Consider the following 18,277-nt stretch of genomic DNA (forward strand, 5'->3'; position numbering starts at 1 on the left):
AAATAGATCATCAAAATTAAATCAGTCGCGCTTCGTTCTTGAAGGAGCTTCGAGCGGATCTGATTTAATTACTCTTGATTATTCGAAATACACCAAGTACTTACTTTATTACTTTAGATAATCCCAGTTCAATTTAGATCGCGTATCATAAGCTTGGTCTAAGCAAACTCGTCATGTTGCTGACAGCACGATAAAATTGCTCGAAAGTCCCAAAACATCCACGCTCAAGTTTAGACAGGTGACGTGATTAATGAAACGTGTAATGCAACGCTTGTCGCTTAGTCTATACCTATAGCTAGGTATACACTGAAAGCGGAGTTTAAACAAACTATCGATGTATCCTTTCCGCCACAGTGTAAACTAGGCTTTGTGTCTCGAATTGCACGTTGTATTACACTTTGTAGCGAACAAAATACTCGGAACTTGTATCGGTGTTGCTGCTAGATATTTATATCCTTATTTATTCTTATATTACGGAAAGTGTAAAGGCAACATTAATTGTAAGTCTGTGTAGATTTCTGTTAATCTAACACAAAATTTTCTACAGTGTTGTTTGTTCTTGTCATCGTTATTATTATGTTAGGTTTATATATTATTATTATTATTATTATTATTACTACTGTGAGATGCATATTAGTGAAATTCGCTGTATTAGACAAAAGGAGAGGGACCAAGAGGAAGAAATAGACAGAGTAGGGATTCAGTTTCCGTGCTGCAGAACTTGTCGGAATGAAATTCACTGTAGAAATGCTTTATACTCGTGAATACGAGAGTACGTCGAATGAGAGAACTTTATACTTCATGTAACTAAGGAATAGAGGTGTAAGATCCATCTTTGTGTTATGTTGAGCCACCCAGAGATTCATACAGCAACGGAATGACGTGATCACATTTACAAGTGGAGAAGTAGTTACGAGTATAAGAATTCGAATAGATTGAACGTGATACGAAATAATTTAGGTTACATAGGCGCAATGTTAATTGAAAAAACAACGTTGGGCGATAAATGTGAATATTCCTGTATGACTGAGTAAAAACTTAAAATTGAAGAATCATTTGTATCGTAAATAAATTACGCTGAATCTTTAGGCAATATTAGAAGGAATTCGTTACAGCTATCGACCATAACTTTGTTGATCTTAAAATGTCGTGGAGATACCGATTTAGAAGGCAATTTCCGGTGACTAAATTTAAAATTTCCAACACCGCAAGCAGCCCAGACTCGAGCTGTCGATAGTCGATTAATTAGCAAGACATTTTCCTCGTTTAACGAGCATCTAAACAAAATCTACATAAATATGTAGTTTGACGATGAAGATCAGCAATTAATCCTGGAAATTCTATGTTTTATTATATTTAGTTAAGCAATTTAAGTTATCGTGTTACAGTGGCATGGCTCGTAACTTTCAGTTACTTACAGTCTAGTATTTGTTGTTCAGTGTAAACAAGTAACTACTTAAACATTTGAAAGTAATTCCAACCATCGAGCTCAAAGTAAATTGAACGCTATGTAGTAGTTTGAAAACGCGCGAGAGTGTCTTCGACAAATTCAGAGACAAACTTTTTCAACCTAGGAGATGGAGAACGCAATACAAGATTCAGGGTAAATAGTCCACGGTGAAAGGACTTTTTCGACCAAGTTACCTGCAAGTTTTTGAAGCGGTGCGAAGCGCAGAGCGAGTTCAAAAACCGGCACAGAGCACATTTCCTCGGTCGTTGCGTTATCGACGTGTTCACGGTGGCTTCTTGCGTCGTTTCCCTTCCTGTTGCGAGACCAACCCCAACTTCCGAGCCTCTGTTCATCTGTGGGTAAATCAAAGTACGTGGATTAAAGCAATATTTTCCTTTTCGATGGGCTCTTGATTTGTTGAAGGAAACTTGTATGCAAACATTTCAGCTTTCTAGTTTCAAGGGTTTAGCCTGGACTGTTCAAGTACTGGGTATTTTAGCCCAGTTAACAAACGCATTAAGACTGTCTTTGTTCTCTAACTCCGCTCAACTATTTGATTAATTCGTCATTCGATTACCCTAGCTCTGACACAACTGTTACCAATAAATATAACCGAATAAAGTCCTCGACACGCCCCAAGTATAACATAATCAAAACCGTTCACAGCGTGACCATTAGTCCCGGAACTTTGGGAACGATTAATCATATCACGGTGACCGGTCAGCGCATCGGGAACATTCCAAGAAAACAGTTTACCCCGAGCACATTTATCCAGGGGTGAATGCATCAGTGCACACCCCTCCAACTAAAGTACACTCTCTCGGCGCGGAAGGGCAAAGCCAACAGAATAAAGTGGTTCCATCCCCATTATTGTCCTGTTCGCTTTCGGTCTGAATTTCGTCGTAGCCGTGACTCACCGTGATAATGGAGGGACGCGGTGCACCGGTGAAGTGCTCGATCACCTCCCAATTGGACTTCCTCAGCGGGGTATGAGGGGTACGTGGCGTATTCGGTGTATGAGGTTGAGAGGAAGGAGCCGAGGACTCTGGAGGATCCAGGAGCAACTCGACTCTGGCTTTGCCGCGATCGTTGTTGCTCACGTGTTGTCTTAAGCTGGCCCATCTTCTGGTACTTTTCACGGATCCGGTTACCGACCTGCCAGCTACCTCGCCCTGTCGATCAAACATCGAACACGATTAATAAAGGCTACGAGAAAGCATTCGTACAGTAATTCATTCAACTTGTCGAAATATCGTAAACTTGTTCTTTCGTTCGTTTCTTATCGATTGGTTTATTCGTTCAGACAACACTCTTATGGAGACACTTCAGGGGTAACGGGTTGGATCGTCGAGACATCTCCATCGAAACGATCTCGCTAAAAGAAAGTAGGCGTCATTTCTCGCGAACCATTAGTAAGATAAGATTAATGAAACGTCCTTGAACGATGCAACGATGCGCCCAGAGTAAGACATATTGAAAGGAACAGGACTGAAAGGACACGAGGCGAGCTTTCTCCGACTGATTAGGAAACAGAAATTTAATACGACTCGGGCGTCCTTCGCTCTTCTTTCACTGTAGCAACGAGCTGCCCTCTTAAAGAGCTTCCTTGAAAACCTTTTGTAATGTGTACAGGATCCTAAACACCGCTTACAATTAGTAGAAAGTATATTTCTTGATATTTGAAAAGTTCAGAGGAGAAATAATCTTATCGTAACATAATCTTTTCCAGTGAAAATTACCAAAATCTAATTACATAAGTTGATTTTTTTTCTCAATTGAATTCTTTTTTTCAAATTTTCAATTAGATTTTTACGCTTTCACAATCGATCGGTTCGGATAAACTATTTTCTATAATTGTCCATTGTCTTTAAATATTTTCTAAAGATCCTTGCAATATCACACCGAGTTCTTTACTATGGGAAACCAAGCTACAACAACCCCTAGCCCTGTACTCCATTTTTCTTTCTGCCGCGAGTTGGCAGACTCTCCCAGCGATTGTAAAGGATTTGAGAATTCTATTATCCGTCGCTTTCTTCTCGCTTGAACAACTGAATAACGTCCCGTATCATGCAAGATGTACTTTGTTTGCTTCATATCCCTGTATTTTCATTCGCCTTCAAAAGATGAGATCCTTAATCTTACTTTATAAATCTGTCCTTACTGCGTCGAATGGAAAGGAGGGTGGGATATGTAATACTTTGAACCGTCGTATACGCTTTTTGATATTAAAGCCCTAATATCTTCTTCGCTGAATTATTTAAATTGCGATTCCTGCAACGTCACGCTCTTCACACTTGCGAAATTTGTTGTCAATGCACTTTTGAAATAAAAAATGAATACGTTGAAATAGTTACTTGGCCAATGTGAACACTAAAATTTCCAAGCTAGTTGATTTGATCCGTGTATTTTAAATTTAAAACAAAAATTATTCAATCAATAAGCGTAAAGTTCTGTCGTCAGTTTTGACGATTATTATTGAAATGTGAAAGTGATCATATAAATATCAACGAATTGATTTGCTTTTTCGTCATCTAATTTAAAAGATATCATAAACTTTGTAATATGAATCGAACAAAGTTTTTAATTTTTGTTTTTGAAATTAAACGTCCTATGAATAAGATGTAAATATAAAAAAGTTTCGTCTTATCATTCCCCATGAGCTGATATTTGTTTTAAATTCACATCTCTATGCCTCTTAGAATTTCAAGCAAAAATTGTCCCGTAGTGAAAGGATTAACGAGCACGCTGTTCCCCGATGGCATCGATAGTTTAAATATGGAAACGATAGCTTCCATTGGCTAAAATAAGAAAAGCATCTGCTTCACGTTTGAATTATCCTCGCGATAAAATTGCGGTTCCTTTAAAGTGGAATGAAGAAACGGTCCTGTGTGCTCGATCACGTTTTTTCTTCTTGCCACCGGTGGTTACTGATGAAACGCAAATATCCGGTCGGTTTTCCATTTGCTCGCGATTGGGAACGATCATGGAAAACACACCCGAGTTTCTTCGCGGATGAGAAGTAATTACGTCGGAGTAGAACGGGAGGACCTCATTAATCCTGCTCCACTGATCAATAAAGTTTTATAAAGCGCGTTATTTCCGTTCCTCTGGACGAATTATGCTGCCTCCCCAACCGCTATTGTACACCCGAACAATTGTTCTAGCGAAATTTGCTAATCCGGTCGATGTCTGCACTGGAAACGAACCGTTTTTGTTCTCCGGATACGCGTTCGACGCTTTTATTACCAGGTTGTCTTCCATCGTAGCCTGTTTCGCTCTTTCCAAATGGGTATTCGCCCGTTAGACTAGTTTCGTTAGTTCCAAATAGAACGACAGACTGGAAACTCTGTTATTTTATCGTTCAATTTCTTCTGTGCTAGAAAATTACTGTTTGTATTAGAACGAGAAGATCAATTAAGAAACAATGCCTAACGGAGTGCCTCTTGATGGATTGTTGCGAAATAATGCTTAAATTCTTGAATCGTGTTTCTCATATTCAAATTGTCAGAGTAACTATAGGTGGCCAAGAACCTCAGTTTGTGATTTATAGTTTGTATATATACTTGATGCATTAGGTCTGTGTTTTATATTTACGCTTTAAATTCATATTTTATATTTATACAGATTCGCTCTTCCCATTGAAAGCCTGCGTCCCCACCATTCATGTTACTTCATGTTGACAGAGGGACAGTTGCGGATGTCGGCGCAGAGAAGCGTACGTTAGGGCACGAGCACGCGACGATGAGTTCAATCACGTTGTTCCGTTCCTCTCGCGGCGGCAACTTGACGTACAGGATTATTTTGTAGGGTGACGGAAAAATGGATCGTGTTAATAAATGTTACACTCATTCCACACTAATAGCGGACTGTATCGTATTTAATCAGAGAAATAGAATTCCTAATTTTGGAATAGGTCTGTACAATAAGAATCTAAAGTGAAAACAACGAGAAATACGTTCTCTCGCTCTTCATCCAGTGAACCACCAACATGTTTCTACGTTTTCAAATACATAAAATAAAACAAAAAAAAAAAATCATGTCGAATTGAGTAACCTCTTCCTTTACGGAGTCGATTAAAAAGGTTTGTCATTCACAAACTGTGAGTTACATCGTATTGTCCGTAAGCCGGTCCAGTGTGCTCGCGGTAGAGACTTATTGATAGGTCGCGTAATAGAAACGCGGGGTTATCGCCGTAATGTTTCGAATGCTTTGCGGATAACCACCGAAAGATACACAGTAGTTTTGTTGGTCCAGAAATCTGTATTCCGGTCGACTTGAGCCTTCCAAGTTCCAGCCAAGTTGTTTACTCGTGGAGTTAGTATCGGCTTCTATAGCACTTGGGCCCTGTCGAGTTCAAGGGTCACGAATATAACGCAAACTACTAACGAGTTAACCAAAACTTTCGGTGCGTGTATATTCTGCAAAGTTGGAGCACAGTGGCAGGGATGTTTGAGGAATTTCGTGAGCTATCATTGACGAGGGATCGGGTTCGTTGGTAGCGCTTCTAACTAATTAAGGTCTGACAAGTTAAAGAATCGAATCAAGAACCCATCTGCCAGCTGCTCCGTTGAAACGAATTCTAACAAGTTTGGTGTTTTGGTTCGCAGATTATTCTTCTTAAACATTTCTTGGGTAAGGTTATTATCGATACAAATTTATTTCAATCTGAAAATATCATAATACGATTGTTTATTTTTATATTATTACATACTGTATGTATTTTGCAATTTTCTATAAACGCATAAAAATCCGCGGACCAATTATAAGATACAAATAGCACTTGGATTTGCTACATTAGTTTCCATTCCATCTGTTGGCCAGCAAAATTTAAAGCATCAACTTAAACACCAACCCAAATGTTTATATGCAATTAAATAGCGGCAACAGTTTGGACCTCGAGCTGTTCAAAATTTAATTAGACTTAATTCAAATGAATCTGACTGCCATTTCCCAACCATTCTTCAATTAAATACTACGACAGATGCGGTTGAATTAATTTGATCGAGCTTTGGTATTTGATTTAATTATCGCGATCCAGTCTTTCGTTGTACGCGCACGGTCGAAACGATTTACGCACAGGGGAGATAACAAGACCCGCCGATAATTTTGTAGCCCGATATGTGTCGCTAAGTACCGCGAACGCGTTAATCACCGACAACCATCGAACGTGCTCCATTAATTATCACTGGTTGCGACGCCGCGACCTCGTGCTGCGATTCACGGCTTCTGCGAGACGAGACGAGACGAGACGAGACGAGAAGCGAATGGAAAATCAGTTGTCGGGAGAGCGGACGATGCTCCAAGTAACAACGAGGCTCGATGCAAATGTTGCACGCTACGAGGAATAAAAGAGCGGTTAGGTTGCTCGACGACGTAGAAAAATGAGAAACACTCGCCCAGGGACCTCGTTATCTTGGAACAAAGAGGGTTTCACGGGGAATTCGTGTCGTTTATGATCGAACCGTTTGGGGCAAACTATTCCCCTACATCGCGTAAAATTTCATGTCCACGGTAATTGAGTGTGTTACACTCCGACGATACGTAATTTTCTTTTATTCCGATTTCGTTGGTAACGACGTGTTTGAAATTTATAAAAGCATTCCAAAGTCTTTCTAATCGAACGCAAACTTAGCCTTTCACAATTTTATACATTGTGTACTTTTGTAATGGTGAATCCGTCATTTTGCATTTTGCAATTGTAATATCAGTCGGTGAATGTGAAACAGCCGAGGAAAGTGAAAAACAATTCCAACTTTCTGCTTTATGACAGAGTTAACGCGAATTCGAATAGGTAGCATGTATTCGAAAATTCATGGCAGGTGATACGTTATCAAGTTTTCACGCGGATCGAGTACAATGTGCATGCATAGACAAAGAAATCATTCGACACGCGACAGTTTGGAACTCTCTCGACTCCAGCTAGCCCCGTCGACAAACGATAACAGTTATTCTATGATTTCACGCTACGATACAAAGGTCTCTAGAAAAATGTTGTACAGGGTGAAGCATTTCAAACAGGTCATCTGTTTAAAATCCGCTTACTTTAAGCGATAGAAGAAAAATTGTCCAACAGGAGTTGTTTGATTTCGAATGGCACGTAACGTGGTGACAATTCCTTTCTTTATCGGTGTAATAGAATATAAATTGTTTCGAGGCACTCGTACGGCAACTATTCAAAATGATGACCTTGAATTTTACAGATAATAAAGACCAACAAAATAAAACAAAATTTTCAACTGTGAACACGAAATGAAATTTATAAATTATTTTGGCAATCCTTGGTATTAAAGCCTACAAATAATTTCCGAATCACCGAATTCCGTTTAATTAGAAAACTGATTCGATAATCAATAATAATAATTAATAGCACGGATTTTGAAGCTCCGTCGGATTTTATAATTAATCGCGTAACAGTTACAGGTCAAATGTTCTCTGGTATAATTCTCACTAAAACTTGTCAATGTAGAATTCCCCATTTAACTATTTCAATTATAATACGCTATTAGATAGCGGTTTTACCCGGTAACAAATTTCGTTGATTTCGAACGCTTCTGACGTTTTACCCGCTGCGTGGGTGGAATTATGGAAATTCTGAGACTCGTTCAAAATTTACCAAGTGTGAGACGGTTGCTTTGAAACGCGAAATGTGAAACGCGAAACGTTTGAACATTTAGCATCCGCCGCCCAGCACGACGGGTACTTACCAAATCGACGAGCCAAAATTTCCATAGCGATTTGTTTTTCATACACTGTTTGCTTAATATCGTCTAATAATTCAGCACGATGATATAGAAATTAAATAATCGTACTCTTCTCAAAGAATGCGTATTGTTTATTTGACAGTACGAAAGTAGATGACTAAATTAACACAGGAATTTGCCATTTGAATTTCGATATTCTGATGTCAGATTCGTAATCAGCGATCGGAAAAATGATGACGTACCAATTTTTATATTTATCTGTTAGCTCCTATTTTTGACCAGGTTTTCGCGATTTCAGACCCTGCGGTGGTCGTCTAGCGTTAAATTTAACTCGGCAGGCAGCAATAATTGCTCGTCGAAAAAGAGAATAGTGGAAACTCGGTAGTACGAGCCGTCCTCTTTCGCGGCAGGGTGGTTGAAAATGTCGCGCGGTGGGAATTTACTTTAAATATTGGGCGCTCCGCTTCACATGTACTTTCCGCGAGAATGGAAGCAGATGGAACCACTCGGAACCTTTGTGTTTGTTGCTCGATCGTCGAAACGATTAATTAATCGTTTTCCGCATCAACAGTTACGTTCGACGTTCTCTGCCGATTCGAACCTTTCCTCGGAACGCAAACTACAAAGGATTGTTTTCAATGAAATGATATAAAGCAGAATTGAACGAGAACCGTTAGACAGAAGAGATTTTGCACGTGCCGATGTGTTTTTTTTGTGAAGCAAGCGAGGTTTTCACCTGTGACGGATTAAGAAAGTTATGGCAATCGGTTATATTAGGTGGTCCGAAAAGTTTCTTTCGCGATTTACACTCGCCTGCTTTGGCTGGGAGTATTTACATAAATCTCATTGTTTTAGAAATCAAAAGTTATCCTTTTCAATCTGTTGAGAATGAGCACTACATGCTTGTATTTGTAACGGTGTAAATATTTGCGTCCGTTGGTCCAGTCCCCTCCCTGGTAAAGGTCAGTATTACCTGAGGAGGACAGCAGTTTATAAGACCAGAAAACTAAATAAAGATAAAGATAAAGATAATTTAAATTAATTTAAGATATTTGTATCTGTTATTCGAAATAAATGTATTTCGACTCGATAAAAGTTCGTGTAACCATCAAACAAATTGATTCAGGAAAAATCAAACATGGTTCAGCGAGATTCAAGGGAAGGCCTGTCGACAGGAAAATCACTTTGACATGGGTTCCCCTTTATTGTTACGTATCGGATAACAAGCTTGCAGATTCGTTGGCTAAAGCTGCTATTCTGTCAACATTTCATTCAAATTGTGTACTTTTCATCAACTTCATAAGATAGATCAAACAAAGATCCATAAACGCATCAGAGGATGGGTGGTAGAATCGAGGCATGCATATAAATTCTATATTGTAGGAGTCTAAATGCAAAATAAGGCACAGAGCTTCGAAACCACGATCCACAGTCGACCGCTTTACCTACGCGACCAATCTCGTACCCTACGTTTCGTCTTCTTGTTTGACTCCTTATTCTTGGGTATAGGAGCGCGATATTACAATACACTGCCCAAACTTGTATAGAAGCTTGACAAATTCATGGTTTCATAATAGAGACCTAACAAGGTAATTCAAAGTTTGGACTAACCCAGACCAAATCTGGTCATTACGATCTAACTCAGTATTTTGCTCAACCTTTTTAATCTAAACGTCTACTTTGTCACGTATTTTTCTTAATTCGACCCCTTTAATTTCGAAAAGCTTCAAATTCCATAACAAGTCTCAAAATAATATATAACTTTGGGTCTGGGTAGGAAATTGTAAGATTCCGTAGAAATGCCATCGTCATTTAATATTACATCGCGATATGCGAATACTTTGTTCCACCACATTAGCTGGCATTGACGCTCAATTTGCAGATTTCGTTCGTTTGTAGTTTCATGGACGATCGTATTCGCTTCGATAGAAAAGAATCGGTCCTCCAATGGCGTTACATTCGTCTGTTTACGATGCAGAATGTCGTATCGAGGAACGCGATCGTTTCGCGCAGTGAGAAGCGCCCGGCTTAATCGGCTTCGAAACACGCGTGTTTGATTAATTAATTCGTTGCGAAGCTCCCCCTATATGTTCATGTTTACACGGCGTCCGAGGGATTCGATTTTAATTTCGTCTAACGGGATTATCGCTTCTTTTCCGCCCTGTAATTCGTAGAAGCGATGTAATAACGCATGACAGTGCATTTCGCAGCGAAGAATGAGCTTTTGAATAATGGATGTCGCTACGCGCGCTTCGTACTTTTAAATAACAGGTCGATGGGAAACAAAATACCGTGCGACGCGCTTGCCGAAGGTTCCAATAACGTTGATTGTTTATTGTGAAAAATCGATCTTTGGAATACCCTTTCGCCGAAACAATAATTTCCTGCGTCGAGTAACCTCCTCCCTTACGTTTAATTTTCATTAGTTTTTCCTAGAAAATGTCGGATAGTCTTTCGGATTATAACGCTCTTAAAGAAAAACTCGTGAGAAAATGTTTAATTACCTGATGGCTCCTTCGACTGGCACGAAGACTGAGTCTGTGGCTCCATTCGTGCTTCGGGAATTCCACGCCGTATTTCTCCATGTTGGTATGGTACGTCCCTCTTTCTCGCGCTGGTTTAGAGCCCTTCTGGGCAACGAAACACCGTGGTCCGCTACTTCATGCTCCCCCTGCCAAGCAGAAAAATATTTTCAGTCTTGCCACCCTCGCGACATTGCACTCACGTTCCATTCTTCGGGGTCGGAACAATTGTTTCTTTCTCATACTCTCTGTTTCTCCAGAGAAAACTACGTTTTCGTCACGGAACACCACGGAGAAAATTATGCTCGTTTTTATTCGAGACGGGATTAGCTTTTCGGTTTTTTTTTTTTTTTTTTTTTTTTTTTTTAATTTGTCTCAGGTCGCTGATAAATTGAACAAAAATTAGCACAAATTAATGAAAATGTTTTAAACGACAGTTTAAAACAACAGTTCTTGATAAGCTACATGTTCGAATATTTTTCAATCTGACAAAATGCTTTGTACGTAAAAATGTAAATATCACCTTGACTTTTTTAAATGACGCCGTTTATGTTTTGGACATCATGAAGTCGTTTTGAAATTAATTTTATCATTGGATAAAATGTTTACATTAAAATCCTCATGAATAGCAGGTATTCAGCTATTCTATTTAGCTCTTGTATTTTAATATATAATGTATTCCGTACAGACGAGGTATTGTTCTAGAAAACGAAGACAATATTTTCAGTAAATAAATCCAATGATTTTCATTGAATAGCAATTTTATGAACGACGGCACCGTAGACGGAATCACGTGAAAATAGCACGATGCATTCGAGGATGAAAAAGCAAATCGATACCATCATTTGTAAGGAATTATGTAAAATGAGGGGAGAGTGGAACGTAATTGGGCCTCAAAGTCTGTCGATTGGACCAATTAGTGGCAGTAAAGCAACGAAAGTAACAATAACGATTCACGCAAACCCTCCGCTGAACCCTCTAGCCGTTTATCAGTGTCAGACACAAAAGGGGAATCAAACGTACTACGTAACTATCGAAATTCTGCAAGAATTTTCCACGCAGTCGTCTGTCACAATCGCTACACTGTATTTACAATTATACTTTTTATTATATTCTCTCATTGTTATTGTCCATATGCTATGAAAGTATCGTACGTTCACATATATCGATACAAACTGTTTCATATTTCATTTTGAGCTTTATTTCAGTTATCTAAATCCCGGATATATAGGAACAGAGGATAAAAACAAAATTGATAGCGTGAAAAACGCTTGACGAAAGTGAAACTAGAGTCTGAGCGCTGGAATGTAGGGTCGTCGTCTGTGGAGATCGATTTAAGGCCAGCGACGCGTATCAATTTTTAACGTGACTCCGTTTCCTCCAACTCTATTTGCGAACGTTTCTGTCGTGGACTTTAATCGATTTCTGAAGCAACGAATCGAATTAAAAACCAGAAAATGAACACTAGTCGCTGGGAGAATTCGCTTACCGTTCCGTCGCGATAAAAAAAAAACTGATAAAAGTTACTTGAATTGACCCACTTTCAACATTTTTTATATCGTAATATTCGTAGGAAGCTAATGGAAAAAGTTTCTACTCGTTTTCATTTTGTGTTTAAGGAACAATGGGTACGGTATAGTAGAAGAAATTTTGTTCATAAGTACGTATCAGTCGGTTAGAATAAAGACACCGGTTACTTATTTGATATTTCATATTTAGATAAACGTACCTGTATGTTCATTTATTTATTAATCTCTTCGGGGATCATTTTTTGTGCTAGTAGCAAATTTTTATTGTTTTTATTATCGACAGTAATTATGATTATAAGGGCGTGAAGAGGTTAAGTATTATTATTATATCATTAAGAAATATATCACATAATTTATACATACAAATATCTATTTCTAACAGATTACTACTCGTTTTCACAATCGTGAATTCATGTCTTATGAGTAAGCATCCCCGTAACTAAGAAATATTTGAAATCGTCTAGTACATATAAACGCTATAAACAAGTTTCAGTGTCAACGAGGTACAATTTCCTTATGGTCTCGCTGACGCCAATCAGTTGCTAACCAGAATGAGAACAACATTCATTATGAAAATGGTGTAAATCCACCGACGTGAATATTCTTAGGTCCCTATAATAAAAACTTTATATTCTTAGGTTGATAAGATCGGCAAAGTAGAAGAATGCAATATACTTATCGCTTCTACGTCGCAATTACGGCAAGGGTACCGGTGATACCTCCGGCCACTTTTCTCTTTTTGATATTTCGCGTGTAACTAAGTACGTAGAAATAAAAATAAGTGCCTTAAGGTAACTCGGAATCGTTTATTTGTGTAATAAAATAACACTTTAAAAATACTTTATCCTTCGTTGTAGACAAAGTTATAAAACGACACGACGTAGTGAAAAATGTGAGATGTCGAAACATTAAAGTTACTCATGGTACGTTCATTTTCTTCGGTAAATATAAAATTTCTCGTTGCAAGTAACCCCTGATAAAATAAAGACGTGTTATGACTGTTATCTGTCTGCAACATTTTCTCACGGAGAAAGCAAAGACATTCCGTTCGAGTGGATAAAAGCGTGCCAGCGTATCGTAGGGTGAAAAAAAAATCGAGAATGGCGGTAGGGTTGCAAATAAAATACTTTAAGGGACAACGGACGACCCTGGAGAGAAGTCTCCACGGACCAGGGACTCGATCAGTCACGGAACAGAGAAAAAAGAATTTTCGATATCGAGTGGCGGAGGCGAGTCGTTTCTCGAGAGTCTTCGAGGGTCATCTAAAGATTCCAATTTGTCCTTCGTGGCTTTGCGCGTTTGACGACAGCCCGAGAAAGCTGGGAGAAAAAACGCGCCGCTTGGAATCTATCGGGGTAGATCGCGAACGCTCTCGACGCTTGACCTTTTACCGTCGATTCGTTTCTAGCGACAAATACACTGTGCTTGAATCGTCGTTATTAAGAGGATTAGACGGTCTACACAGAGGAAACTTGTTTGGGTATTAATTTGAAGGAAATGTAACGCGACTTGACTTTTCCTTTTCGTATATCTTAAAGACTGCGGACATTTTTCTTTTTTAGCGAGCTGTTAAAGAAACTAAATGCGGCTAGTATCGGCGAACTTTAAAGAGGTTGCAAAAATTAATTGCTCTACAAATGTTAGATTCTATCGTTTTTGATTGTATCGAAACATAATTTTAGCCCCGTAGAAATGTTTACGATTATTACGACATTAATTCAAATATTTTGACCTCTCCCTTAACGACACCAGCGGAACGTGAATCGTCAGCATTTTTCCCCACCAAAAATCCGTCGAATTCGAAGCGATCACGCATGAAATTGCCTCCACGAATTTGTTTCTCCCTCGCCGAAGGCGCTGCAACGGATGTTGGTGCATTTCCCCGGATGCACCGGCGCCATCCTATTTGCGGAATGGGAACATTGCGAATTTCCGAAAGTCGCGGCCCATGGGATGCTTTGGGAGTAATCATTGGGTTGTGCTATCCTGTGACGTACTACTCGATTCCCGTGATTCGATCGCTCTAATCGCCAGCTGCGGTTTACATATCCCAACATTCATTTGTTAAGCTAGTGTTCTCCCCTGATAACTACAACGAAACAGTAACAAGATAAATAATATTTATTATAATACTTAATAAATAAATAAATATATAGGTACGTTTATCTAAATATGAAATATCAATAACCGGTGTCTTTATTAAAAGCGAATGATAGGATCATTCGTCATGCTTCTAAACATTTATTTATAAACAAATTTCTTCCACTACTGTACCTATCGAAATTTGTTCAAGTACTAGTTATTTTACCTTACTACTCATGCTTTCTGAAATCCTTTCCCTGTAGTCGCCATCGGATTTCAAAGTTCACACTAACTAACACTGTGAATTTCAAGAATACGCGTATCGTAGAATGAAAGTCGTATAACAGATGAAAAATATGAATTTTCTCCGGAATCTAATAAATATATTTCCTATCGTCTGAAGAATTTAATTGCAACGATTGTTTAACAGCCATTCCCATAGTAGTATCGACGCGTATTGGTAGTCAAGATGCGAGTCCACGGAATCAAGCAATCAGGACCGCGTATAAATCGTTGAAGCACGATTATATAATAAAGAAGATAGGGACTGGCGAACCATACAATTTCTATTACCTATTACCTTGTCAGGGATCAATGAAAAAATTATAGAAAATTGGGATAATTATCAGAATCGGACGAAACAATGAAAACGGGGCGCGTTGGCCGAACTTGGCTAGTACCGATTATGCGAAATCGCATGCAATCGGGCGATCGATAATCGTCACGCGGTTCAAGCTCTGCATGCTATACGCGAGCCTTTGAAATGTTTCACAGGCACACGGGGCAATCGTAGAAATGATTTGTATGCGCTTGAGAGATAATTATTCTATGACTTTACTTGCTTTGGTTTAATCGTATCTCGTATGCAGGTTAAACATCGAAACATTTTGGTTACTATTGAACGCGAGAAACCGTCAAAGAAGAACGTGCATTGTGCACATTGCCATCTGACAGTTGCCATCAGAATTTTTACGGTAGAGAGCGTTAACCGTGTTTGCTCCTATACGAAAAATTCCGCACCGTAGGGTTAAATTTTGAACGATATGTTTTAAGTGAACATCACGATGTCCACGATGTTCACGATGTCCACAATCTCCACGATGTCCACGATGTCTTTGTACATGTAAACGTACGGGAATCTATGGAATCAATCGAAACGGCAACTCTGCTTCTACCGAGTTTCCATTTGTCGAGCGACAGATCGAACGCCATTGGGACTGCAATTATCCTAACTCCATGAATACACCGCGTTTGGAGAAACTGTGGTTTGGACGGTAATGACAGGACGAAAATCTCAATTGTGGTAAACGGTAATCGATAGACTACTTACTATCAAGTTCCTTCAATAATTTCCGCAATGAAACCGCATATGCAGAGTGGACCGTTTAAATGGGAACATTCGAATTTCTCCGTTATTTTGGTTCTATGATAGAAATCTACTGTTTCAAAGGGCGCATGTAATGCTGAGATCATTTTTTTTATCGAGGCCATCGTTATTGTTTTCAACGGAATGGGCTATTTTCTCAAGCATTCGAACGATTTTTGTCTCGTAGGCGTGATCGTTAATGTTGTTCTCGGGGTTCCATGGGCGCAGCTGGTACCGTTGTATCCAGTGTCTAGATCAAGGTTCGTAATTAACGCTGCTTTTAGAAGGTCGCAAGCTTCGCTTCAATCTTATGCTTAAGCCTCCAGCGATGCGATGTGTCTGTTATTATTTACAGCCACATTCCTCGCGCCACCATTGTAACTATTGTTTACTTGGAATAAAGGAAGCAGAACCGAAGAGAACGTGTAAAGTTCTTAGCGAGTGTTCAAGGATGAATATAATATTTTCTTTGCTGCTTCGGTAGCTTTAAACTCTTGCCTCCAGTAGCGACGCAAAACTACTCGAATCTCAAAATTTTCCATAATTTTACTAAAACGAAATAAAATTAATGTAGCTAATAATTAAATATAAAAGAGCTTTTCAATAGCTACAAAATGATATATGTATAACACTCGCGTAAGAGAAGTAATTTGAATGACTTGAAAAATTGCACATACCGAAGCAACGGAAAAATCACACCAACTTTTGGTTCACCCTAATACCACGAAGAATTTGTTAAAAAATCTTGTATCTTTTATTTATAGCCGTTCTATGAGTCTGTAAAGTAGTCACAGAAGGGAATAATACAGAATATTTCGCGAATATCCATTGTTAGTTATTGAATACACAGTTCAGAGTGTATAATGATAACGATAACGCGAAACTGGGAAATCAATAAGGTAGATAACATTGCTTGCTACGACTGGAATAATAATTTAGAGCCTGCGCAATTATTAACTACATTTGTAACAATGTATGAAAATACGATTATCAACATTTCCACGATAGAGTCATACGAGTCATAGAGGTTAAAGCTGTATCTTCCGCTAATATGTTTCAAACATTTCGTACAATAGCGTCAGTTGCTTCGTTATCAATCATAGTCCTGACTTCACAGTGTGCGGAATATATTGTGTGGTTATGTATAGGAACATTTAAAAAGAGTTACAAGCGTTCGGAAGCACGTGTTAGAAACGTAAATAGACAGAGCGTGACCTCTTGAAATATTTTCTCGGTTCAGCGTTGACAAAAATAAGAATTGATGTATCTTTAGCTTTAGACAGGGAGAATTGGAGGTATTTTAAAAATATCACGGAAAGTCGTTGCGCAAGGTAATTATTACGACGAAGACAAAAGGGTAACCAAGAAGATCGAGTTACCGTTAAAACGTACAACTCGTAAAAATTCATATGGATTACTTTATATCATCCAAACTTTAACTACTCATTTATACTAATATTATAAAGAGGAAAAATTGAACGTAGCGATACTAATATAATTTTGGCTTTTTTCTTGGTTTAATTGATATTTCTCCTTTCTTCTTATCTCATAACTAACTCGTACCGAAATACTTTTATTTCTGAAATGAAATAGGTCAACTGACAAAATTTGGTGTATACTTAAAAGTGTTGACGTAACACAATGTTGCATTAGGATGTGTCTGTTCTCGAGACTCTGATACATGTAGACGGTATGACGGTAGCATGGTAGGACTTGGTTATATTTTTGTTACTCGCAAATGCCAGATCTAGCCACACCGCTCGAGGCCATTAACTTTATTTGCCAAGCAGCTCTTCATTAAAAACGAATGGCACAAAGACCTCGTAACACCTCATTACTTCAAGTCGGTCGCTCTTTCCTTGTATCCAGAGTTTTCACTCGATTTCTTAGCGCGCAATATCACTTCTTGGAGTCGCAGAACCTTCAAGGGTACTTCAACTTTCAAATAAAACCAATTAACCGTATCGTCAAGATGCCTCCGACGTGGTAACGAAGCAACACTTTACGTCCTATTAGGTCCTACAGAGTCGGCGGAGTTAATTGTACAGCAAATAATGAATCATATTTGCAAACGTACGGTATGATAGTGAATCTTACTCGCAACCAACTTTTTTTTTCCCGTTTTTCGTAATTTTAATGAAAAATTATTTCTTACGAATCAAATCAGGCTACATCAGACGTTCCATCTTCTACGATACAGAGCCCCGTCTTTTGTATTAGAATTTTCGTTGTCGGTTTCACAAAATTTTCGAGTTCAACCCACCCTAGTTGACGTTACGTATTCTTTGCACAATTTCAAAAATAGCCTAACGACCACGCAAATCTTTCTCACTTTTACACGGATCGCAATCCGTTTCAACGTGAGCAAAATCCCTGACATCGAGTACAAAAGTAATCGATTTGGCGTTGTGCGACCTATATACAACATTTCATGGCAGTACTGGCGTGAATTTATAGGTCTTGCGGTACCGAATTAACTTCATTGTTCGTGGAAATGCAATCCGTGTCTTTGTTCAGCATTAATTCAGCCCTAACCGTGGCGTTTACCCGCGAACCGACAATCTGACCGGAACACAGTTGATATTTAAGCAGGAAACCGATGCTTGCGTCGAGGTGCTTCCGCTGAT

At 38.8% G+C, this 18,277-nt stretch overlaps 1 protein-coding gene across 2 annotated transcripts in view; it reads right to left on the minus strand.

Moving 5' to 3' along the window:
• LOC128895637 (adenylate cyclase type 6) overlaps positions 1-18,277 on the minus strand; it is a 45,835-nt gene that overhangs the window by 20,971 nt on the left and 6,587 nt on the right. Inside the window, exons 2-4 of one of the 2 annotated variants that reach the window (XM_054158395.1) lie at positions 10,656-10,822; positions 2,368-2,622; positions 1,645-1,803 (exon numbers count right to left, since the gene is read on the minus strand). In XM_054158395.1, the coding sequence (XP_054014370.1) occupies positions 1,645-1,803; positions 2,368-2,622; positions 10,656-10,736 (495 nt within the window). In that variant the 5' untranslated portion in view covers positions 10,737-10,822. Of the gene's footprint in view, positions 1-1,644; positions 1,804-2,367; positions 2,623-10,655; positions 11,744-18,277 lie in introns of those variants that run through there. The other variant, XM_054158403.1, reaches the window with a different exon arrangement.

The sequence above is a fragment of the Hylaeus anthracinus genome, unplaced genomic scaffold, assembly GCF_026225885.1.
Source record: "Hylaeus anthracinus isolate JK02 unplaced genomic scaffold, UHH_iyHylAnth1.0_haploid 0, whole genome shotgun sequence".
NCBI lineage: Eukaryota > Metazoa > Arthropoda > Insecta > Hymenoptera > Colletidae > Hylaeus > Hylaeus anthracinus.